At 44.2% G+C, this 26,549-nt stretch overlaps 1 protein-coding gene across 1 annotated transcript in view; it reads left to right on the top strand.

Moving 5' to 3' along the window:
• Window positions 1–26,549, top strand: part of DDX47 (DEAD-box helicase 47) — a gene marked incomplete at its 5' end in the record, with an annotated part of 247,895 nt that overhangs the window by 84,388 nt on the left and 136,958 nt on the right. The window contains 2 exons of the mRNA XM_018561473.1: window positions 12,378–12,449; window positions 16,394–16,510. Of these exons, the coding sequence (XP_018416975.1) occupies window positions 12,378–12,449; window positions 16,394–16,510 (189 nt within the window). The remainder of the gene's footprint in view (window positions 1–12,377; window positions 12,450–16,393; window positions 16,511–26,549) is intronic.

Raw genomic sequence — 26,549 nt, 5'->3', positions numbered from 1 at the left:
CGGCTCGGGTTGGGGGACTGGCGGTGGGGAACCTGATGGAAAAGCTTTCACTCTATGTTGATGATGCGATAATGTACCTGGGGGATGTTGGCCCCTCCCTGTCATCGGCTTTGGGGATAATAGACATGTTTGGTTCCTACTCTGGCCTCCGGGTGGGGTGAACTGCGAGAAGTCCCTGCTATTCCCATTGGGTTCAGCCCCTGCCCAATCCTGACTCCCCCCTTGTGCGGTTCGCTGAGTTCAAGTATCTGGGCGTGTGGATAGCCTCTGACCCTGCTCACTTCCTAGAGGACAATTTGTACCCTGTACTTAGACTCCTGAGGGCGAAATGCGCGACCTGGCGAACGCTCCCCCCCTTACACCAAATTTAATACAAATTATATTCCTTCCCAAGTTCCTCTACTGCTTCCGGAACACCCCGGTCCTGATCCCTAATTCCTTCTTTAAAACTCTAGATGGTATACCGACTACCTTCATTTGGGCGGGAAAGACACCTAGGGAGGCCCTCCGACTCCCCCTTACGGAAGGGGGTTTGGGACGGCCCTGCTTTAAAACCGACTACTGGGCAGCAGTCCTCGTCACTGTCCGCTGGTGGTTCGAGCATGATCACGGCAGTGACTCTGGAGGCAGCCCTGATGGGCTCCTACGCAGGGCTGAGCAATTTGGTGTTCCGGGGCCCGAAGTCTAATGTGGCGGTCACGGGACCCATGCATACGGCGTTGGCGGTGTGGGACAGAGTGCGGAGGGGACAGGTGCCGGCCGGCGCCATTTCTCCCCTTATGTACCTCCTGTGGGGTAACCAGAGGTTGGAGCATTTTCACTCCATTCCAGATCCTCAGGCTTGGGCCCGTCACGGGATAACGCTGGTCAAGCATATTATGGCGGGGGGATCCGCTGTTGGGCTTTGACAGGCTCCAGACTGAGTACAAACTACCCCTAACTATGCGCTTCCGATATCTGCAGTTGCAACATGCGTACAGAGCCCAGTTCCCTGCCCCTGTGACGGTGGACTCAGACCGGATTGAGAGTTTCTAAATGACCGACAAGATGCACAAACCTTTATCCTCTCTCTACCTCTGTCTGACCTGTGGGGGAGGACCCCCGCTTGTGGCCCTATTTGGGAAGTGGAGGGAGGATATCCCCCTTTTGACGGAGGACAGTTGGTAAATGGTTGTTCAGGCATATGTCACCACGGTGATCTCTCCTAGGGAACGGTTTATCCAGCTGAAATTCCTGCATAGAGCATACTATACCCCCGCTAGATTGGCTAGAATATACCCTGGGGCTGATGGGCATTGTGTGCGGTGGACATGGGCACGTTTTTTCACCTGGTATGATCATGCTGCAAGCTCAAACCCTACTGGGATTCGGTGGTGTCTACGGTCAATGCGGTCACTGGTCTGCAGCTGGAGGTGGATCCCTTGATCTTTCTGTTGGGATGCGAGGACACTCTTCAAACGACTAGGGCCACAAGGCTCCTCATATGTGCAGTGCACATTCTGCGATCCGGCCTCATAGTGAGTTCATTGGAGGTGCCTCGGTGCGGTAGATCCACGGCTGAATGTGCTTTGGTCGTATGTCTTACAATGTATGTAGTTTGACTTTGGTCCTAATGTTGTGGTATGTATTATTATTTCGTACTGATATTGTTTTGTGAGATTGTATGTGAATTTATTTTCATGTGTTTATGATATGTCATGTGTCTTTGCCCTCACCTTGCCGGTTTCTTCTGGCCTGCCGCACAGGTTCAGCCTCTCCTATTGCAAAGTCCCCTTTGTTCAGGTGGCTAAATGCAATCTTATAAGGGACGCCTCCCCCCATAGCCTTGGAGTTGGGGCGCAGGAAATGGTCTCTTGAGGTTGAACACTTGTTAAGCCTCCTGGTCTTGTGACTCCAGAGAAGAACCGCGACTCGGCTGCATCATCAGAAACTACGGTTGTACTGGAATGATCACATGCATGGGCAAGATGACAAGTAGGATTCACTCCATGTTATTTCAATGAGTTTGTTTAAGAAATACATGTGCAACTACTTCCAATGGCTTTGCAGTGCTGCTTTGCTCTGGCTGAATCTTCCTGAATATCTGTTATGTCTGTAGATCTATTCAGTTTTCCATGTGTGCTTAAAACCTTACATAGGTCATTCTGTGGTGCTGCTAATGCCTTAGCTGAATCTTGCAGGCATTTGCCTAAAGCGTCCATTAGCTTCCTTGTGGAAGGTGCTAGCTGAGTGCAGGCTGCTGTCACTTGTAGCTCCACTCCACTTGTAGCTGCCACTTGTAGCTCTGCTACTAAACCTTTAACTGGTTCTTACAGAAAAGTGTTATTGCTAACTCTGTCAGCTTCAATCTTATGCCTTAACTCTTTGGGTGCCTTTCATGTGAGTATTTTATTGTCACCTGTGGTTCCCCAGTGTTGTTAATGTTTTTAAAATGTAACTTATGGATTTGTTGCTTCATTGCAGGCCTATTTCTGCCTGTTATTCAGTTATCTTTTTCATGTTCCTATGTATACAGCATTGTGTGAGTGACAGGAGCCTGTGGTGCTATAACCCTGAGCACATGAGTATGTGGCTTCCAGGTTTTCAGCGTGGTTGTTAGTGTCTAGCAGGTTCTGACAGGTGCTGTTTAATCACATCATTCTCTTCAGTTTATCTGTGATTAGCAAAGGTTGGATTATGTGTTCAATTACCAAATGGCATTAATCTCCTTTCCCAAGAGACCAGCTACATTCTGTAAGGTGACGGTAAGGTAGGTATGAAGATTAAAAATAAAAAAGAGCATGCAAATACATGGGCATAATGGATTGTAAATCTCTCCAGCCCTTTGCCATCACTGCTTCTCAGAGTGCAAATGCATGTAATTCTGCATTATAAAATCACCAGCACTGCTCCCCAAAGACAGAGTAAGCGGCTCAATTTGGGTTGAAAGGTCCTCTTCACGCTGTGATAAAGCTGCTACATATGCAAGATCCTGCTACTAGAGTCCAACTAGTGGAATGCAAGGATTGTACAACCTTTAAGCAGTGTTTGGCATGCGATCACCTGGCAGGATACTGTGCCAGTTTTCCCCAGCAGGGGCAGCAGTGAATAAAGAGGCAGAAAGGTGGAGGTCTGAAGCCTTAAAACAGTGGTGATGTACTTTATGAACAATCCTCCTTTCTTCATTTAAACCAAAATTTACTCCCTCCCAAGAAAAACAAAAGTCCCTTTTGAGGGTTCCTCTTGGTCATGTGTCCAGATAAAACACTGAGTTCTTGAGGAATGCTGAATTAAGTTTTACTTGCTTAGGACATTGCATGAATGGATATAACCATTGTGAAGTAAAGGAACTTTGTGTGTGTCATAGATGAGCATCCACACAGGGACCAGCATTCCACTACAGTGCCCTCTACAGCTCATAAGACATCAATACATTAGTATATGCTGTTGCATTTCCAACACCTCTGACTAACTTGCTCAGTAGGTCTTAGGTTGTTAGCACTTACAAATGTTTGAGCATATAGTGTTCGGAGTATATGCTCATGGGTCCTGTTAAGAGTTTAAGATGAACATTGTCAGGTTTTTCTTCTCATCTTTCAGTCCATTCATTACCATCAAGGTTCCTTAGTGCAAGCGAAGCTCTAGGTTATATGTACACATATCCAAATGGTGGCTCTTAATCTTTTCCAGTCCAAAGATATCAAGCTTTTTATCCTCTTATTGCCCTAGTGGGACAACCAGGAGACTTAAGACTAGTCTTGGTTTGAACACTTTAAACAGATGGATCAGGATCAAAATACTGCATATGGAATCACTATATTCACTCACTTAAGCCATCAACCAGCTATAGGATGCTGTGCCTGGCAGATGTGTATTCACATTCCTGTGCACCTGTCCATCTAATGTCTTGCTTACAATTCTAAAGTTCCACTTTTGGTTTGTTTACCTGCCCTTTGGCCTTGCCACAATCCAAGGTCATTTTCGAAATATTACATCCAGTCACAGCCTTCTTGAGTGAACAAGTATTCCAACTATTGAAGCGACATCCTGCTGATAGTTCAGCAGGCTCATACTCTGGAAGTCCATGGAACCATCTTAAGTTAGGTTCTGATCAAATTAAAAGCGATCGCCAAGGGGAAAAGCCAAGTGGTCTAGTGTTTTGCTGAGGCACATTATGCCTCTATCCTACCCCTTGGCGTCCCAAGTTGACAGGACAACTCCTTGGTGTCTCAAGTTGACAGGATCAATTCAAATGGTGACACTAGACTTATTGGAGGCTAAGTCTTCCAACAGGGTTCTTCAGACAACAGAGAAAACATTCCTGTGCCATTGGTTTAGGATGATTCCAAATATGAGATTCTTGGTTGTGGCTAAAGCCAGCGAGCCTATTTCAACTGTTATCCATGTCCCTATCCAGTGATCGTGTTAAAGATTCCTATGTGCGAAGCACTTCAACAGCCTTTTAGTCCAAGGTCAGTGACAGTACATTAGGGGGAAAATGTCTTCAGCATCTTGCAGTTCAGAGAGCCTTTAAGATCCAAGGAACCTCCATATTAGTTAATTGAACAACTGGATGATGGTTTTTCCATAGATTTAGTGTCTGCTCATAGATGTAACAACTGCTCACTGCTGATGGATGTACCTCTAATCAAGGATTCAGCGCTGAACTACCCAGAATTTCCTGGCTGACACTATAGGTCACGAAGCCCTGGATGACAATTATTGTTTTTCTTATCCAGCAGTTTCCTGTGGATCAGCAGCAAGTGGGTTATCCTGATCTCATCCTGAAGGTAATTCCTAAGAGCACAAGAGAATGTTCTAAGGGGAAAAAGTAATGGATATTTTAATGTTGATATATTTTCCATCAGTCCAAATGGATTCAGGTTCCTAAATGGCACCCACAATTATTCAGGTAGGGTGATGGCAATAATTTGCTTGTGGCCCATCTGTCCAAGGTTCCCTCTCTTGTAGACTCTGATACTGGAATCTTCTAGTTATCCTTAATATTCAGACCTTCTACAGCAGGTGCTACATACAAACACATCCAAAACTACCTTAAGTGGCTTGGAGGTTGGACGTAAAGTCTACCTTTCCTGGATTACTCATTTTCAGTCAATGAGTGTTTGAATACCAATATTGCTGTAAATGTTCTTCCTTCCTCAACTTCATCTAGCTCACACTTACTCAGCATGGACATTAACATGTAGAATAGTTATAGTAGAATAGTCTTTATAGCAATCTCCTCGGGGAGGAGGGTGTTGGATAGTCAAGGTTTTTTGCAGCCTAATGTTATTACTACCATTTCACAGACAAGGTAGTCTTAAATCTCTCTGAGCATCATCCAACGGATGGAAGATCCTTCCATCCAAAGAGGACATAATTGTTGCCAGTATTCCAAAGTTAAGTGCTTGTTTCAGCTCATGCCTGAAATGTGGCTAAGCTGAGAAATTATTTAAGTTACCTTTTCTTCCAGGTCGATCTGTTTATCTTTCTGATGGTTTTAGAAAGTAGCTCTCTGCGTGCACTTGGTCACATGCATTGTGCCTGGTCAAGCAGATGGAGCCACAGATTAATCTCTGGGTTCGCTCTTTCAAAGGATGTCATCCTTATGGATAGAACTTCGTGGTGTACCGCCAGAGTTATTCTGGCAGGCAGTAACCTGGTATATATTCCTGTCCCATTACAGGGTCTATCCAGGAGTCTTGTCCATGGTGAAGTTGGTTCTGAATGTGTTTACCAGTGGTATAAATAAATATCTCAGAATTACTCTCCCTGGTTGTGCGATCTCTATATCCCATTGTATGCTGCCATGTAGGTGTCAGGAAATCGGAAAATTGTATACTTGCCTATTGGTAATTTTCCTTTCTGACGCCAATACATGGCAGCATACAGGACCCTCCCATAGATTTTGCATTGAGTACTTGTTAGGGGAATGGTGGCCTTGGGAGGCGGGCTTTAATTTATAGTATAACTGGTTCTGTGATTGGGCTGGGGGCGGAGCCATACCAATTATATGCTGCCTTGTATTGTCATCAGCAAAAGAAAATTACCGATACCGACCGATTACCGATGCAAGTATACAATTTTCCGTAAAAAATAATCATTCATTTAAACAAGCAAAGGAGCCCAGATGGCTTGCATATCGGAGTATATGAATACTGTGTAAACGCCTCCTAATCCAATACCAATGTACAGAAATACATCAACTGTATGTGACATAAGGGAGTCGGCCATGCCCTTTCACCCATCATTCTACTATGGAGACGAGTACCTTCTGGCACCAGGCATCAGTCTCCAGGTATGCAAAGTCTGGTCCTCAGTTCACACATTAAAAAGGTGGCTGCTTTGGTTGATCCTGGCTTTGGTAATAAGGTCTTGAAGCTTAGGATTAACGTTTAAGGTGGTAGGATTTTGGGTGACTGATGCATTCTCGGACCAGAAGGGCCTCCCCTTCTGGTCAGAGAATGCATCAGTCACCCAAAATCCTACCACCTTAAACGTTAATCCTAAGAACAGTGCCAACAAATTGTGTGAAATGAGACTGCCCTCTTGTATATAAACAACGTTCTTAAAACTGTCTGTTTTACATGTTACAAACTTTATAAATTACAACCCCACTCAAAACAAGATGTCCAAAACTTCAAATAAAGAGCTTGGGTGATTTGAATATGACTTTTGTGAATATGACTTTTGACTTTTGTGACAACAATGTTGCCATCACATTTCATTGTTGGGTGATCCTAAAGTGAAGAAACAAACTAATTAAAAGTAATAGCACTCTCCCAGTACTCAGGGAACCTTGGTTACTTCCCATTGAGCAATCTTCAAAAATAACCATCACTGAATGCCATCCTAGAGGCCACTGGGATGTCTTTAAAGTACATGTAGTAAAGATGGAGACAGCGCCTTGTCGTGCATAAATGTTAATTAACTATGAAGCAAAGAATAGTAAAAGCTACTCGCATAGGGAGTATATAATTAAACAGTGTATGATCAAACCAGGGACAGCCAAAGTACTCCTACAATCACAAATTGTGACGTTGGATCACTACAGGATGCAAAAATACCTGACTCGTTACGGGCACAATCCCCCCTTCAGAGCTAGAGGGTCAGACCACCAGAGCCAATGTATATATACACAAAAGGATATGGCCACTTAACAAAGCAGAGATATCCAGCGCAAGCAAAGGACCGCCTCTTCACTATCATTAGAAACAGTCAATCAGATGGAGAAAAGTTATATGCTTTATTGAATGTACTGCCATAATGCTGGAAGGAAACCACCATGATGTCGGCTACAATGCAGAGGAGAGGAGGACTACCCCACCGTTCCTGTTTTTCTGACCAGCTGGAAAGGGCAAACATCTCCACCTGTTAGAGCCGCCCCTCCCTGGCCATTGCATGCTAGCAGCGGAGTGATGTCATGATAGAGGGTGGGGCAACCAAAAAAGGCTGGCTGTGTGAATTCTCACATGTGGGAAGGAAGGGCAAGCCTTCAATGATCCACCCTGACTGGCAGTGTGAGCAGCTGCCAGTTCTGGGGGCAAGACAAAGCACTGCTGATGCACAGCGGGATGTGGAGCATTAGCCACTGCAGGTTTGGGATGGTTCTGAATCTATTTTATTATGGGTACTCTGGTTTGACTGGCCAACATATTAACATCTAAAATGATGTGAAAATTAAGAACAAGGCATTGTGACATCACATAATGGCAGAAATAAAATTGCTTGTTTGTTTAGAAGAGCAATAATAAAACCATGCAGAATACATAGTATATTAGCAATAAATAATAATGATAAGAGGAGTAAGTTGATAAATGAATCAAATTGTGATTTAACCAGGCACAAACAAATGAAAATCCAATACAGTATGGGAAGCGTAAAAGGACCCCAGATGTTACAAAATAGTATAAACTGAATGAGACCAGTGAGTAAATCCAGAATGTTACTTGAATTCTATAAACGTGTGTGTGACCAATTTTGGGAACCAGAATAAGAGAAGTCCCTGCAGGAGAGGGGGAGAGAGAAGGGGGGGGGGGGGGGCGGGGGCAAAAAAAAACCCGTTTTTTTTTTTAAACTAAACCTGTGCTGAAGACACCTCCAAACTCCTAATCAATCTCGCAGGAGGGAGGCTGTTTAGGGTGTAGTTCTAGAAAGTTTCTCTACTGCATTGTTTCCTGAATCTCACACCCTCATCACCTTCCCAAGGGATGGCTTCTATGGAAAATAGTCATAGATTATCTGGGCAGAAGTTATGATTTGCAGAAAAATGTTTGGGAACTGAACGATCCATTTTCTTGAGAATATTGCCTTTGTGTTCTCCAAATATAGTTCTACTGGTTCAACCAACATATAGTTTGCCACGGGGCAGATTATCCCATATGCAAAACAAATGGCAAACACACTCATCAACTCATAACAAGCTTTAAAGCAAGGTGCACATGGAAGGGCTTTATACAGTACAACAGTAAAGAGTTTCCCAGCACACTCACCAGCCGGCATGCAAAAAAAACTGCACCAAATCAGTCAAGCAAAACAAATGGCAAACGCACTCATCAACTCATAACCAGCTTTACAGCAAGGTACACATGGCATGCCCCCCCTCAGTCCTGCGCCCGGGGCAAGTGCCCCCCCTGCCCACCCGGTTGTTACGCCACTGCAGAGCTGTATACTTTTTGCTGTTGTACTGTATTTTCTATGGTTCTTTTGGAGAATGTTTGATCCATTGCTAACCTCACACGTACCTGACAGTTAAAAATTAGTTTTTATCAACTTCATTCCCCCTCTGTTCAATTTGAACTTCAGGTGTGGGAATATCATCCTCTACAGTCTCTTCTATTAGATCATCTTGCAGTCCCCTTTGTCGTGCAATGTTGTGTGAGAGGCTGTACGCTACAAACATGTCCCCTACCTTACTAGGGGTATACTGCAGAAATCCCTCAGACAGGGACATAGTGAAAATGGCACATAGAAAAGCGGCTCTTTTGCCACATGCTTTTACGAGCAGATTTTGGCACATTGATGTAAAAACACGCACAATCGATTGCAACGCATACACTATCTTGGTCTGTTTCTATTACGCTCCCAATTTTGGTATCGTCAGCAAATACTGAGATATCGCTGTTTACTCCATCCCCGATGTCGTAAACAGGTTGAAAAGCATGGGTCCCAGCACAGAACCCTGAGGCACACCGCTAATGACACTAGCCCAGTCTGAAAGGGCGCCATTTATTGATACTCTCTGTACCAGTTCCTTTAGCCAGTTCTCTATCCATGTACACACCCTTCCATCTATGCCCATAGCTCTCAGCTTGTATAGTAAGTGTTTGTGTGGTACCGTATCAAAAGCCTTTGAGAAATCCAGATATACCACATCCACAGACCTCCCTCCATCCGCATATAGAACACTTAGATGTGAATCTAGCCTTAGTTTCAGCCAGGCCTCATGACCCCAAAGCATCTTTCAATCACACTCTGGTCTTTGCATTGACAACATTTGTAGAATGCTTTTGCTAAAGAGGAGGGCCTATTATTTGGGGTAAATAGCCAGGGTAAACATGGAAAATCAGAATCTCTGACAAAAATACAAAGACTATAAATTCAGAAGAGGCTTTAAAACCAATCCTGCTATATCACATTACGCTATTTTATACAACAGGGCTATTCAATTATAAAAGGGTTTGCCACGTTTGTGAAATATTTGTCAACCATCAAATTATCCCTAAAAGGAGGATCATCTTTTCCTTTGCAATTAGAGTTTAAGGAAATTATTAAGATATTGCTAACACACTATTGATCACTTGGTATATTAATAAAGATATTGCTTAGGCAATACTATGTGCTTCCAGTATGGCACCTGAAAAAGATTCTAGATTATTTACTGAATGACACAAAGAAGTGAGTATCAGATAGGCCCCCAAAAGGTTAAGCATTACACATTTGGATACACACAACCAGCAGCCATCTGCCATTTTATAATTCATGCTCAAGTCTCATAAATTGCAGATTGACGCAAGATATCAGAATCATGACAGGATCCAGAAAAGCCAGTCACCACATATCTGGTTATCAGGTTTGAATCACATATCACTTAAATTTTTGTGGAATGGTAACCCTTACACTTGCGCTAGAAGGTGCTCCTGTTCAGATGGGGCCTCAAAGGTACATGGGTGCAGTCTATTGCTCCTATGACATTGGGCATTCCTGCCAGGTCAAAGAGTTTTATTTGACCCTGCTCTTCCTGTGACTTGCCCATATGAATATATTTGGGAGCAAGTTGCCGCAGTGCTTGAAGAACCTCCACGAAGTGTATTGCTTTGTGTGTGTGTGTGTGTGTAGATATATAATATATATAATTTTTTATTTTTTTTTGCTTAATAGATTTTTCAGGCACACAGGAATTTGCAAAGAGACAGAGGGTCTGCTCAGCTAAGCAAGTATAATCGGACCAAACTTTTTTTGACGATGGTAGCTGCCTTCTAGTGTCTCCATTATTTATATCTAGCTTTCTCACAATGGGATATTGCGGAAACTTTATGGAATGCCTAGGCTGATCCAAGATTTAGTCAGACTCCTTAGTACCTACTGACTGTTGATGGTATTGGGCTGCCACCTAGAATTGGAAAAAGTGAGATACATTTGGCATGGGTTCTAATGCAAGTGTTAGGAGGCAACACCCACAGGTGGACTGCCAATTTGCCTAATAAAAGCCAGCAGCTCAAAAATGTGTTTGGGACTTCAGAGAGAGGACCTCACAATTCACTTCACAATGCAACTCTGGCCAAGAGGGAATTCACCGTGCCAAGAGGGGACTTCACAATGCAACTCATGATACAACATCCAAGGAGGATGTTGTATCATGACCAAGGAGGTAGTCACTGAAACAAAAGACTGGGAGAGGCTCCAACCAGAAGCCATTTTCCTGCGAATGCTTTATTGCCACAAAATCATATTCTTTATGGAATTTGCAACTGGAAGCGAAGTACCTTTAGTGTATCCTCTTATAGAAACTATTACATGTGCTAGAAAGAATAGTGTAGTGGGTGCATGTGTATGTTTGTTTGTAGCAGCCTGTATGTTTGTTTTGTACTGCTTTTCCATTAACTAAGTTTGTGCATGCAGCATTTTTGCATAGTAAAGTACGTTAAATGCTCCTGGGTCAGCTTCCTTGAGATTTACTGCAAGAAACCGACAAATATGAGTAAACATTTTGTCAAGCATTACATTTGGGCTCGTCCTTGGGATAAGCTTTACATTTGGAGGCTCGTCCTTGGGATTTGTAGTCCAAGCAAAACTAGGCAATGAGAGAAGCTTGGCTGTGATATTCCAATGATCTTCCCACTAACGTGTTGGTATGAGGCATTTCCTAAATAATGGAGTACCACCAAAAAACACACAAGACCTGATACTGCATTACTTCTCTGTATGTTTTCCAAATCCACTCTGATTTCCTCCATAAAGTGCTTAAATAATGTTAGTAGTTAAACAAAATTTTACCTGTATTTCTGTTAAGTCATCCAAAAGGGTGCGAGAGCGCAATACTCGTTTAGAAATCTAAACTACATGTCGACGTGTTCTTCTGCGTCTCTTGATGGATTTAAGTTCTCAGGGCTTGTTCACACCAAATGCAGACCATATCTGCAAGAGTTTCTGCACACGCAGTGCAGTGTGTGTTGCCGCATTTTTGACGGTATCAAGGCTGTTTTTGCAAAAAAACACAATGTTTTAGTTTAAAATGCGCTTTCAGTGCGATCCAGTGCGTTTGCATGTGTTTTTGATGCGTTTGCGAGCGTTCCAGAGCAGCTATTATAGGGCTTGCTGCAGTTTTTTTTACATGCTCTGGAACTGAACGCTGCGGTGTGAACTAGAGCCCAAAATACCTTTTAGGAATACATTGGACACAGTTTTGATACGGTTTGTAACTGCTCTGCTCTGCTCCTGGAACACACTTGGTGTGAACTAGCCGTTCCATCTTCTGAAAACTGCAAAACAGAGTCTTAACTGCCAGAAGTTCACAGCTATCAGTTCACCTCACAAATCTCCCCCCTCAGAGCAGAAAATACTGACTGAAAACTGTCATAACGACACTGAGGGAGGTGCTTATGTAACAATTTGTCGATCAAGTCGATAAATGGCCAACAAATCTTTGTGGATTTCACTTCTGTACATATTTAGGGATTAGGCTTGTTAAAATGAGGATTGAAACATTAAAAAAACGATTTGGACAATAAAATATCACTTCTGTAAACACAGACGTTAATTGGAGGAGATTCCAAGCGTTAAATTGTTTCGTGAATTGAACAAACTTAAATGGCATGCAATATCCGCAATGAAAGCTTTGTGAATTGACTCTGATGGTAGAAAAATATGTATGTCAACAGATCTCTCTGCCTTTTCAGGTGGATAAAATCTTAAAGGTTATTCCACAAGATCGCAAGACTTTCCTCTTTTCTGCTACAATGACAAAAAAGGCGAGTAGAGATTTGTTTTTGTTGTTTTTTTTTTTAACAAATGTTTTTAAAACTTTTTGCCAGCATTCCAGTTTTGAGGACTAAAGTGAACGTTTCGGAGGTCATGCCAATTTTAAACTCTGCAGTGAAGTTAGAATAAAAAAAGGAAAATAAAACTCTAGCGGAAATGTTGGTTAATTTATTTGCCTTACCCCCAGCTTCCAATTGCAACACTTAGGCAAGAGAATAGCAGCATTTTTTCGGGAAGCTCCTTGGAGATATTAAGTAGCCCAAATCTAGCAAAATAAAGCTTCTGCACAGTATCTCTTCGCAAGATTTAGTCTATTCAGCATACCCTGGAATCTTGTAAGTATAGTGACATCACTTCCTGCAGTACGGAAGCTGGCGGTAAGGCGAGTATAATTTTCTTTCTCCTATAGGTTTATTTTGTTTACTTTTCTGTAACGTTTTGGCAGGAATTTTATTGGTTATGCATTTACAGTATCACCAATTTACACAGTGCTTTACATACTGTATATTACCATCAGTCCCTGCCCTCAAAGAGATTTAAGATCGTTATCACACACACACACACACACACACACCAGGGCTGGACAGGGGCCAATAAACCTACCAGCAGGTCTTGGAGTGTGGGAGGACACGAGTAAACGCATGCAAGCACAGAAAGACCATGCAAACTCCATGCATAGTGTGCTGGCTGGTATTCAAATCGAGGATCCAGTACTGCAAGACAAATAGTCAATTCTAGGGATGCGCTTATATCTATACTAGTATCTGTATTGGTGCCAATACTAGGCATTTTCATGAGTATCAGTACTCGTGAAAATCCCCCCATACTATGGACAGTTACCGGCCTTTTACATTTTTAAATAGGAGCTGCTGCCTGAAGTCCCACCCTTTTTGGGAACCTCAAGCAGCTTGCTTAGGACCTTGCGACGGTTGTCTTTTACAGCACCGGTCTAGCCCCACATCTCCTCCTTCCTGCTGCCCGCAGAGACGGGAACAGCCCTGGAGAGCCCCACACCCGCCTATACAGCCCTGGTGAGACATGGCACAGAGCCCTTGTGAAACCCATACGCAGCCCTGGTGAGGCCCGCACATGGAGCCCTGGTGAGCAACACAGAATATGTAGCTTCATATTATTCTGCATTGCTATATAATGTATTGCTGGGATTTGTAGTCCTCTATAGATGGTATTCTGCATTGATGTATAATGGATTGGTGAGATTTGTAGTCCTTTTCGCTGCTAGTGTTTTGCATTGCTGTATAATTGCTGGGATTTGCAGTCCCTCAACAGCAGGGGTCTCAAACATCCGGCCCTCCAGCTGTGGTGGAACTACAAATCCCATTAAGGCATTGCAAGATTCTCACAGACATGACTCCCAAGGGAGATGCATCATGGGATTTGTAGTTTCACCACAGCTGGAGGGCCGGAGGTTTGAGACCCCTGCTCTACAGCTTGGAGTCAGTGGCAGAACTACCAGGGTTGCAGCTGTGACTGGGCCCTTGTGCTCCACCACTGTCCTAAAATCATCAGTATGCATTGTTTTAGAAAAAATGTCACTTTAAAAAAATGTATCGGTAATTGGTATCAACGAGTATTTGAGGAACAGTACTTGTACTTGATTTTGAAAAAATTGTATTGTTGCAAGAATTTTCATAATTCCTGCTCGGTACGCCACCACAATGGCAACCTGAACAGTCTGCATACTTTTAAAAGTATCTGTTTTGGGAGACAATTAATTGGTGGGTACATTTTCTTTTATTTTTTTATAGTAAGCAACCTAAGGGTATAGTTTTAACAAAAATCTGCGCTCTTGGAAAAACTGCTAAAATGTTATTGGATTAAATAAATAGTGATCCTAAAGCTGCTATGAGAAATTATGTGATACGTAAGTGCTAACACAGCGCTATAGGCGTTTGAGTAAACTAAATAGTTTAAACTGAATTAGAGATAAATTCTATAAAGTGAAAAATTATTTAGTTAAGTGAAACCTATTTGTTCACAGTGAAAATTGCATTAATGTGAAAAGATGTGAGAAAACTGTGTTTCAAACCAATGAAGGGTCTTCAAAGAGACCTATTCAGTGTCTGATATTTTAAAGCATAAAACTACTTAAGTGATCTAATGTGACAGAAATGTCTGATAGTAACCTATTCAGTGTTAATGCACAACATTCAGAGTACAGAGCTCCTTGATTGATACAATGTGACAGGATATCAAATAAATGAAACACTTAATACATCCAGTTAGTGGGTGATAACACAAATCATTAAATGAAAAAATATTCCAGTGAAAACAGTGATATTAAAATTAAGTTGGGAAAACTTCTTCCAAAGTCTCAGTCCATGATATAAATAGCAGGTTTAATGCCAAACAGAGATATACAGCAGCTCTTCCTCGCCCGATCTGCGGCCCCCAAGCAATGGTTACTCACAGATGGTGTGTGGAAATCAAGCCCCTCTCAGGGGTGTGGGTCTGGTCCCCCAGCTCTCCCACAGATGCGTGCAAGACTCCCCCGGCAGTAGAGCGGATACCGGCAGTTATCTTCACTAGCCGCACCGCAACGGATCCAGCTATTCTTCTACGGCAGGACCCCGGCTCCTTTTACCCACGAATAACTGGTGTTTTTCTCCCGGTCCCGATTGTGAATCAAATGGGATTTTAGAAGAGAAAGACAGCCTTCATGGTGCAGTACGAAGCAGCAAAGTTTTTATAAAAATAAAATAAGTTTTTATAAAAACTTCGCTGCTTAGTACTGGTACTGCACCACTTAGTCAAGTTTCACTTAACTAAAGAATTTTTCACTTTATAGAATTTAGCTCTAATTCAGTTTAAACCTAAGGGCATAATTGTGGCTGATGCTTGTCTCATCTTAATGTGGTAACAATGTCTCCCTTTTAAGACTGTAGGTCTTGTGCTTACTGGGATTGAGTACCCAGGATGCAGGAGCAGACGGTAATTTGCTGGTTGGTTGAGGCCCTGCAGGGCTGTGGTGTGGGTTACTGGTATTGTTGAGGGTGCTGCAAAGTTTAAGAGCCAGCTATTTGCTGCTGCAGGTCTCCAAAGCTTGGAAACATACTTTCACCAGTCAGATGACAGGTCCCTTTAGGACCTGATGTGTTTTGTTCCCTTGTATTACTCCCCATGTGGCACAGGCTAGAACACTTGCCCAAAGGCTGCAGGTACATTATGGTTCCCTGGTTTAATGTGACTGCTTCTCTTGGCTCTGCCCCAGAAAATAGTATAAATGATTGAAATACATTTAGTGATACCTTTCAATTGTTTCAACAGGAATAAGATGATTTTTTTTTTTTCTTTGCTGCCATAGTTTTTTTGTTGTTTTTTTTTTAATCACAATCTTCACTTTCCATGCCAGTAAGCCACAGATATGGGTCACCTCTATGATGTTTTAACACAGGCCCTTAAACAAAGAGGTGGATAGTGCAACATCATGAAAGGCATTAGTTATCCATATGGATTCATTTAAATTAAAGTTTAGAAAATATGGTAAGAGGATTTAGGAACAGTGACAGGAATACATAGGAGGTTTATACAGGCCCGGCGCTACCGCAAGTTAGGCGGCCGCCTGAGGGCGCTGCAGGGTGAGGGCGGAAAAAACAGGGCGTTTTGACAAGTACTTGTCAAAATTCTGTTAAAAATGCATATATAGGGTGCCTAAACTATTACATTTCAATAGGTTTGTGGGATCAAAAACTTGATTAATTTGTTAGGGAAACGTCAAAAATTGCCACGGTATTGGGGTGGGATTTTGAACTGATATTCAATGTGACTGCAAAACATGATTTGGATTGTTTGGCGGGTACAAAGTATGTACATTTTTTAAAAAATTCTTCCTATGTAAAAACTTTCGTTCTAGGATTTCTCTTAATTTTTTTTTTTAGTTTTTTTTTTTTAATTTCTCTTAATTTTTTTTAAACAGGTACAAAAATTGCAACGTGCTGCATTGAAAGATCCAGTTAAATGTTCAGTATCTTCCAAGTATCAGACAGTGGAGAAACTTCAACAGTTTTACATATTCATCCCTTCCAAGTTCAAGGTAGTAATTTTTTGTTCCCCTAAAAACTGGTATTTATTAATGCATTCTATATGCGAAAGATAAATGCAAGTCTGCTGTTTTCACAAGATTTTAAAGATATTGTAGTAGTAAAAGCAACACTATCATTAGTTTGATTTTCAGATAAGATGTTAGTACTTTTTTTTTCCTATAATATGTTTTTGGACAGTTACCAAATAATAAGTAGGAAACAAACAGGGGTGTGAGTATGGACTGCTGCTGCAGACCAAGCACTTTATATATGCAGACTGGGTAAATTTGGTCTTTTTAATATAGTGCACCTCACAGCATAGAACTAACATACTCTCAGGCCATAAATACCACTTTAAAGCGTTGCTGTGAAACATAATGTGTAAAAGAAACTAACATAGTCTTATATTTCACAAAACAAAGAAAAATGCCCCATAATTATAAACTAGTAAAACCATATAAATTCTAAAACCCAACTTTCTGGGAAGCTGAGGGAAGGGGAGGCTCCTAAAGCTGACTGCTAACTGAGTTTAGCCAGGACCTAGATAGCTTGATCTGCAGGTTTATCAATGTTTCTGCTGCAGGGGCTAAGTTCACGATAAGACTTAAGCAACAGCAGCTCTCTCACTTCAGCCCAACCACAAGATTCAGTGGTATGAAACAAGCTTCCAGATAAATCCAGTGAACACCCTGCTTCTCCTGTTTAAGGCACAGAGCGAATTACCTAAGGAGTTTTTGGTGGGTTAACGTACCTCTTACAAAAGAAGACCTCATGCCGCACTGTAATGGTACCAGATTAACACTTAATACAATTCAAATATTTCTATTACACATTTTAAGATATTCTAGTAAAAACTGTTTTATATTCCTGTAATGTATATTCAAAGTATCTATCTAGGAGCCTCTGAGGGCTAACCTCGAACTTGGACTGTACCAGTTACATAATAATAGATGTCACATTCAACATTGTATACCATATTTTACATATAACAAGTATAATTAGATATTGGACAACTCAATGCATTTTACAGGACATCTTCTTGCCTGCTTCATCAGGAGACTCTGGGGAGCATATTTAACCACTTCAAGACCTGCGCATATATAAATGGTGCAGTCCTGAAGTGGAGCAACCGTGAAAATGGTACAGTTTTTTGCAGCCGCCACCTGGCTGTAACATGCAAGTTTTCAGGTGGCTGTGGAGCTTCTTGATCATGTGTATGCAGCCCCCTCTCCGCTGCTGGCTATCAAAGGCTCTCCTGTCTCCTTTTGTGAACCTGTACATCGGATCTCTGCTCCTCGATATGAGGAGATCAGCATGCTTGCAGAGGCTGATCTCCCCTCCAATCACTGAAACTGGAAGCGTTGTGTATTTCATCACTTCCAGTCCCAGACAGCCGGAGAAGAAGCTGATTAAGCACAATTTTCTTTGTGGTCCATAGGTGACATTAGGGGGTCTAATAAATGCCTGATGTCTCTATAAAGAGGACATTTCACTGTATCAGTGCTATCACATAGAGCTACGTGATAACTATTATTATTTAGCTTGATTGCTATTTAAAAAAATTTCCCTCACCCCCCATGTGCATGGATCAATCGGTGTCCAAGTAAAGCGATTCAGAAACCACAACAGTTTTGGGTAATGCAGATTGCAGACAGGAATCAGCAGCAGTATTGGGTAATGCAAACAGGAATCAGCAGCAGTATTAGATTATGCAGAGTGCTCACAGAAATCAGAAGCAGCTGATAATAAATGCTTTGTGTGGCTGTGGAAGCAATGGAAAGTGACTTGCCACTGTGAAGTAGTGCAGAGAGGGGGACTGGCACGATTCGTCCAGGAAGAGTCGGCCTGCAAGAGAGGAGTAGCCGCTGCAGTGTCGGGGAACTTGGGTCTACAAATTAAACAGATGCCGGTTGTTTGAATGTCCTGGCATACGGAGGGAAGAAAGTGAGTGATGTCACGGGAGATGATAGCTTAGGGCGGGGCTCCACTCGGATGCCAGCAGAGACTTACGCTAAGTATATAACAGCCACAGCTAACTGTGGGCCTTGTCCTAACTATTTTAAGAATTTGTTGTTGGTCCACCTGTTTTGGTGGGTTCTGGTTGTTCCTTTCCATTTTAAGTCATGGCCTTCTGGCAGCTTCCCAGCAGATTTTCTGTCTTTTTCTCTGGAGCGTCTAGTTGATTTTGTGCTATACATCGTCATATTGGCGAGTTCTCAGGTAAGGCAGGCCTCGACAAATCCCAGATCGCCATTGTGTCCTGGTGCCTGGGCTTTTGTCAGCCCATTCACTGTCCCACACTGTCTCCTCTGCATCAGTTCTGCTCCCCTCTTCTTCTCTCCGCTGAGAGCATGCTGCGCTCTGTATCCCCATCGATCCCCGCTGCTCTGCCCGCCTGTATCGGCAGAGGCAACAGGAATCGGAGGGGATACAGGCCACTGCATCAGGCGCTTAGGAAAGACTGATGCCAGCCACTATGACTCTTGATTCCCCTTCCCCCTGTGCCATGCTGTGCTCTGCAGTGCCCCCGCTCTTCAGTAGAGAAGCGGACCTGAAGGAGAACTTTCATCTTCAGGTCCTTCCTCTGCTGAGTGACTGTGGGTTTAATAGCCAGCCTGCTATTACAATTTGAAATAGCGAATAGCAGGCTGGCTTTTGCACCTACCTTGCAGTGCCTGCTGTCTGCAGAGGAGGATCTGAAAAATAACTTTCTCCTTCAGTTCCCCACTCTGCTTGACAGCAGGCAGTGGGTGGGTGCAATAGCTATTGGCTATCGCATTTGAAATGGCCAGTAAAAGGTTATTTCTCCCAGCCACTGCCTGCTTTATTTACATTCAGCTGCAATTCTTCAGCTAAAGCTCCCCCCATGTGATAGCAATGAAGTTAAGTAAAAAAAAAAAAAAAAATGTTAAGTCCCCTGCGAACGTGTCCATACTAATGGCAATACAAGTCAGGTGCATCATCTTGGGAAAATGACAATTGCGTTACACGTCGGGTATTGCTGCGTGCACCAATTGCCATGTGCGCCCGAGCACCTCGCCGGCGGCCTCCGATATGGCCCCATCCAGCCAAGATGGTGCCCATGCTTCACCACCTCCACAAGGGATTCCGGTGGAGGGTGTAGACTCGCTTTCTCCCCCTGAGATGTCGGAGGGTGAGTCCTCGCCTGCCCGGTCCCCTCGAATGAGCGGTTCAGTGCTCTCGGCCCGGTCCCAGCAGGGATCGCCCGCCAGTGTTAGATGCGGACCTGGGGTCGGTGCTCCGCTCCTTAGCCACCAAGGGGGACATTGACCAGCTGGCCCTGCGGGGGGAGAGGGCGCTGTGCAGGGAGATAGAGTAGGTGGGAAACAGGCTCACTCGTCTGGACAGCAGAGTCGTGGCGAGTGAGGCATTTTAGTGCGCACTGGCAGCCCGAGTGGAGGCCCTAGAGTCGTCGGTGGCAGCTCAGGCTGGGGCACATGCCCTGCTGCAGCTACAGGTAGATGATGGGGAAAACCGGAATCGCCGGAACAATGTTAGATTGAGAGGCTTGCCTGAATCCACAGCGCCAACTGATCTCCGGCCCTCGGTCCAGGCGATCCTCAACACATTGCTGGACTGCGACCCCGCCACACCTATAGAGATGGACAGGGTCCACGTTTTTTTGTCCAGAAGGAAGGAAAAAAAATGTGGAAGGCATGGGTCAAGAAATCGGTGGATTTCGATGGGGCGGAGATCACGATCCTCCCAAACTTGTCGCGCTACACGTTCTATCAAAGACGCTTACTTTGTCCGCTGCTGGCAAGGATTTCCTTGGCAGGTGCAACCTACAAATGGGGACATCCCTTCCACCTTCAGGTCCTCCGACGTGGAGCCCCATATGCACTGATGACGCCGGAGCAACTCCCCGGAGCTGTTCTAATTTCAAGATATCGAGCCAGTGGGGGACCCAAATTTGGCTTTCCCCGCTGCCTGTGCTCAGACTAGTGGGCGGGAGGTTTGTACCCCGCCCACAGTGAGCCCAATATTGGAGAGCCCACTCTGAAGCCCGACAGGCCCGGATTCCTAGACCTGAGGTGCCCGAAGATGGAGAAATCGTGGGCCAGCAGCAGAAGCTCGTTTTTCTAGCTCTGTTGATTTTCCCCCTCGGCTGATACCAGACATCCCTTCCAGGAGCTGCACAGCACCCGTAGAACACTAGACCGGCCATCGCTCAACTCTTCCAGGGGTGAGAGAGGCCTTGCTACATCCTGATTGTGCTCTAAAATTTACTCTACCCCTTACCCGCTGTCCTTTGCCCCAGAGTTGATGGGCAGGGCCGCTTCATCTTTTTGAAGGGCCGACTTTTTGTGGCCCCGGTGACATTTGTGAATATTTATGCTCTGAATTCGGATCAGATTGCGTTCCTGGAGGAGTGCTTCAATGTGGCCCTCCACCCTAGGTTAGACGTTTCTAGGGGTGCCTCGCATCTTGCTTACTCCTTTCTGGAGAGGTTTTGTAGGGCCTTGCAGGCGGACCACCTAGTTGACGTGGGGCGCCTATCCCACCCCAGTGATCAGGGCTTTTCATTCTACTAGTCTTTTCACAAGTCCTATTCCCGTATTGACTACTTTCTGGTTAGGCAGTGCATAGGGTTCATACCTCGGCTATTGATGTAATCTCAATTTCGGATCACGCTCATATCCTGATGGAGATGGAGATCCATGGGGAGATGCTCAGACCGCGGCATTGGACTCTGAATGACACTCTTCTGGAGGATGTGACCGTGTGCATCAGGAACTCTCACAGTTTTTCGATCAGAACTTCTCTCCAGATTCTGCCCCGCTTATGGTGTGGGAAGCACATAAGTGTTCCATCCGTTGAGTCCTGATCTCCCAGGCATCTTATGCTAAGAAGCCCGACCCAGTGCACTCCCTGTCCTGCTTGACCAAATTCGGAAACTAGAGATGGTACACAGGCAATCCCTCGCAGTGGCGGTGGAGGCTGAGCTTTGGACTCTACTGCAACGTCTGAATGATCTACTCCTGGGTAGGATTAAGACACGCTAGCTCCGGATGAAATGGTTGTGCTATGAACATGGAAATAAACCAGGGAGGTCCCTGGCGCTAGCACTGAGGGAGCCCAGAGCCATCTCCTTTATCCTGCATATTGCCTCTCGGGATGGACGACTGTTGGCCTGCTCTGAGACTATAGCCAAACAGTTCAGAGAGTTTTACCAGGAGCTGTACAATCTGACCCCCAAGCGGAACCCTGACGATTGTGCTCAGATGACAGCTGACATCCGCTCATATCTGGCACGTTCAGGTATGCCATGTCTCTTGCGGGAGGAGGCAGCGTCCCTGGAATCTCTTATCACTCCTTTTTTAGAGTGGGAGACCGTGCTGAAACATCTGAAACCAAGAAAAGCACCAGGGCCAGATGGCTTCTCTCTTTTCTACTCTAAAACCTTCTAAGACATCCTAGCGGGACCTTTCCTCTCCGCCTATAACTATTTTCCTCCAGTCCACTCTTCGTGAGATCGGCTTGCAAGATAATGTGTTCTTGGATCTCAGCCATTTACTCCGTGCCTACAGCGAGGGTGAGGGTTTTTCCTCCAGTCCACTCTTCGTGAGATCGGCTTGCAAGATAATGTGTTCTTGCATCTCAGCCATTTACTCCGTGCCTACAGCGAGGGTGAGGGTCAATGGAGCGTTCCGAGTCATTCCCGTTAACCAATGGCACGAGGCAAAGCTGCACGCTGTCCCCCCTGCTATTTTATTATCTCTAAAGAGTCACTACTGTGCTGAGGGACCACTCACCCACAAGATAGCAGGCTATGCAGACTTATTATTTTTTGTCTCCCAGCTTTAGTTTCACTCCCAAACCTAATGAAAAAACTCAATATTTTTGGCAAACTGTCCAATTTTAAAATCAACCTCCAGAAATCAGAGGCGCTCAACCTGACAATCTTGCCCCCTTGCGTGTCGGCTATGCAGGCCACTATTCCCTTCTTCTGGGCATCTACCTGCATCGCCTACCTGGGAACCAAAATCATCCTGTCCATGGCGGGGATTTTTGGGGCCAATTTTCCACCCTTCGTGTCTGAGCTACGCAGAGATTTTGCAAAGTGGGCAAAACGTATGCTGTCATGGTTCGGGAGGAATAGCATGCTCAAGATAAACGCCCTCCCCGACTACTGTACCTCCTCCAAACGTTGCTGATTCAGCTCCCTGTGCACTTCCGCCGGCAGGTGCGGAGAGAATGTGTGTCCTTTCTCTGGTCTTCTAAGGCTCACTACTTAAAGAAGTCACTACTGGCCTTGCCTAAGTCAAAGGGGGGCATTGATGTCCCCAATCCTCATCAAAAACCACATAGTGGTTCACATGGCGAGGGCCTTGGACTGCTGCACCCATAAATCCAATAAGTGAACAGGCATCTTCGCCATCCACTTAGCTGGCCTGCTCTGGATAGACCAGGTTCTTCTGAGAGAGATAAGAACTCACCCGCTCATTGGTTACTCGGTTAGGGTGCTCCAATCGGCGGAGGGGGTCCTGTCGTCTGGATCCCCACAATCACTTGACGCCGGTGGTGGGCAACCCGGCCTTTCCACTAGGTATACATGATGGAGTTTTCTCCAGATTGTTGCAGGCCAACTCATTCCGGGTCGCCCAATTTTGGTAGTTTCAAGGTGTTCCGAACCTATAGGATTTGGCTTCCATGGTCTCCCTTCCACTGGTGAGGTGGCAGGCTATGCAGCTGTGTTCCATCCTGTCCAAACTTTTGAGTTCCACCTCCCCCAGTTCTGATCTGTTGGCTTTTGAGGCCTTATGCTTACGGGGGGAACATGCAGATCATGGGTTATCCAGGGCACACGCGATCCTGGGAGGTGCTTCTGACCCGGCCCCTCCCAGTTTTTGTTTTCAAATGGGAAAGCGACTATAACGCCACATTTTCTCCTGCGCAGATGGAGTATATCCTCCACTTCACACACACAGCATCAATTAACAGCGCTATTCAGGAAACTGGTTACAAAATACTCACCAGATGGTACTATGTGCTGACCACCTTGCACAAGATGTTTCCACTGTCATCACTGCTCTGCTGGAGATGTGGTCAAGAACCTGTCACGATGCGTCACATCTTCTGGCCCTGTACTAGGATTCGGGAGTTCTGGGATCCCGTCTCCGATATCATTCAACGACTAACTGGTGTCTGTGAAGGATGCCCTAACCGCAGCGCTTTTGCACCTGTCCTCACTCTCAAAAACCAGATACCGCCTTTCCCTACTGATCCAATTAGTGAATTGCTCTAGAGCCTGTATCCCTCTGTATTGGAAGCGTGCCCACCCTCCACCAATCCAGTTGTGGCTCCTGAAAGATGAGGAGCTGCGGGTCCTAGAGGAGCTGCAAATCCTGGAGGAGCTGACCGCTGCAGCCCACCACATGGAGAGTGGGTTCAGGGAAACATGGTTCTACTGGCATGAGTTCCTTTTAATCGCCTGGATTCTGCTCCTTTGGCGGTTGGTGAGTGTCTAAATCTCTGTCTCCTGCTGGGCCTGGAGTACTTGGGTACCTTTTGCCTTCTATTTTCCTGGCTTTTTATTCTGTCCCCCATTACGTGTTTTGTCTCTTACTACTCTGTCTCTCCGCTTCCAAGGGAGTATCAGTTAAATAACAGGCCACACTGTTGAGTGGACTATCCTTATGACATCCGAACCAGTCTACTGATGGTACCATTTATTCCAAGTCTGCTCTCCGCTTATCTCAGGACCGATGTTGTTTCAGACTGTGCTGATACTGGCACAAAGTCTTTTCTATGTCATTCTTGGTTTGCAAGTTTGATATGTATATGCTTCCCGTCCCTTTGTATTTGTCATTTGTACAAAATATTTCAAAATAAAAATTAATTAAAAAAAAAAAACCCTGAAAATTACAACTATCATTAAATAAAGCTTTGTTACTTTGAAGAAAAAAACTTGCTCCTAAATTCAATGCAAATTTGTCAACCCTGAGGTAGAGGGTTTTGCCTCATCATTTTCGGACATTGGTCCTTCAAGCGGCCCTTGACCTACAGGCTGTTTTTATTTCTTTCAGTGAGGCCCATTGGGATTTTTGCCCATCCATCAGTCTGACTGCTTTTTAAATTCTTGTGTCCCTAAATAGACGAGAAAGAAAATGTGATTACTGTACCATTAAATCCTTGTCCGTGGACAAGGTTTTAATGGTACAATTATCACATTTTCTTTCTCCTATTTAAGGGCACAAAAATTCAAAAGCAGTCAAACTGAGGGGTGGGCAAAAGAGCCAAAAACCCCAGTGGGTTTTGAGCACAGGTCTTTACGCGATTCTCTTGTTCAATGTATGCTATTGGTAGAATAAACAAAGATTTTTTGTGATTTCAGAAATGTGGTAGAACTCGCCAATGCAAACACTTGTTTTTCAATCTTTGTTGGCTAAAACAAATCACAGTATTGTAAAATTCATGTTTTGGATTAGGTATACTAGGTGTATGAGAAGCTTTTTTCTTTATAGCCCTTTTGTGGGGAGAAAAGAATAAAGTTAGTACTAAGATAAAGTAAATAAACACTGGATGCCTGTGACAAATTTTAATTAGTATTTTGAAACTTACACGTTTAGTTGGTTTGCTGTTTTTTTTATTTTTTATTTTTTAATTATTATTTATTTTTCCTTTATTTTAATTGTAGGTAAAAGTTTACAAGTTAACAGCACTGACCAGCAACGTGGGTGGGGGAGGGGGGTTACCATTAAAAGAAAGAGAAGCGAGCGCACAGATCTCTTTGGTAAAAAGGTACATTTATTTAATTTTAAAACCGATTGGAAACTTACATTCTGTCAGAGGAACAGCACCAGAGGAAGGCAGTCTGTAGTAGACATGTGCTAATTTTGTTTCGTTCCAAATAGGGATATACCGATGCTAGCATAGGAATCGGGCACGATTGTACTTGTACTTGGGCCTGAAAAAGTGGCATCGGGACATCCCTAGTTCCAAACATATCTGAATTTTCCGATAATGACATTTTGGATGCATCCAAATTTTTATTCCAAATGTCAGGTCATTAGGAATGGACTTGTTTTCTTAAACGTTAAAATAAAAAATAAAACCAGTGTGGCGTCCCCCTCCCACTTCATACCAGACCCTGTAGGGCTGGTAGAAATTTTAGGGGGACCGAAGTAAAAAAAAAACATTGTAGGGTCCCCCCTAAAATCCCTTACCAGACCCTTGATCTGAGCAGCAGCCTGGCAGAGTAGGAAAGGGGGGCATCCTGTGCATCATATCGGGCCACATGCCCTCGATATGGGAAGGGTAATTTGCCAGGGGGCGACCCCCCTGGACAAGCACCTTGTCGATAAGGACAACCTTGGCCCAGTGGATGTGGGGGACTGCCGGCAGGGGAGCTCATCTAGATGCCGCCTTCCCCTTCGTGACTGAGTGGTGTTAGTTACCTCTACTCATTCACCCAATAACATAAATAATAGTAACAGACACCCTATACAAAGTCCTTTATTTGAAAAAACATAGAACAGTCCTTTATTTAAAAAAAAAAGTGCCCATTGCTGTAATCCAAAGGTCAATCACGTCATCCTGCAATGTAGATCCTCGTCAATCATGATGGACAATGGCAGCCAAGTCGCCGAAAAAAATAAATAACCGACCCGTTTACTCTTTTTCAATCATAATGACAACAGAAACTACCCAAATGACCCTGATCAAAAGTTTACATACCCCAGTTTTTAATACGCCGTGTTGGTTCCTGGCAGTTGTGGCTGCCAGTCTAGTTGGTCTACCTGACCGTGGTTTGGTTTCAACAGAACCCCTCATGTTCCACTTCTTGATTTAGAGTTTGAACACTGCTGATTGGCATTCTCAATTCCTTGGATATCTTTTTTTATATCCATTTCCTGATCTATACAGTTCAACTACCTTTTCCCGCAGGTCCTTTGACAAGCATGCAAGGGTCTGTCAGGAGGCCCAAAACTCATTGGCCTTATGTGTACACACACACACACACACACACACACACACACACACACACACACACACACACACACACACACATAACACACACACACA

Source organism: Nanorana parkeri, unplaced genomic scaffold (assembly GCF_000935625.1).
Source record: "Nanorana parkeri isolate BGI_ZX_2015 unplaced genomic scaffold, ASM93562v1 scaffold526, whole genome shotgun sequence".
NCBI lineage: Eukaryota > Metazoa > Chordata > Amphibia > Anura > Dicroglossidae > Nanorana > Nanorana parkeri.
This window is presented reverse-complemented; position numbering and strand designations above follow the sequence as displayed.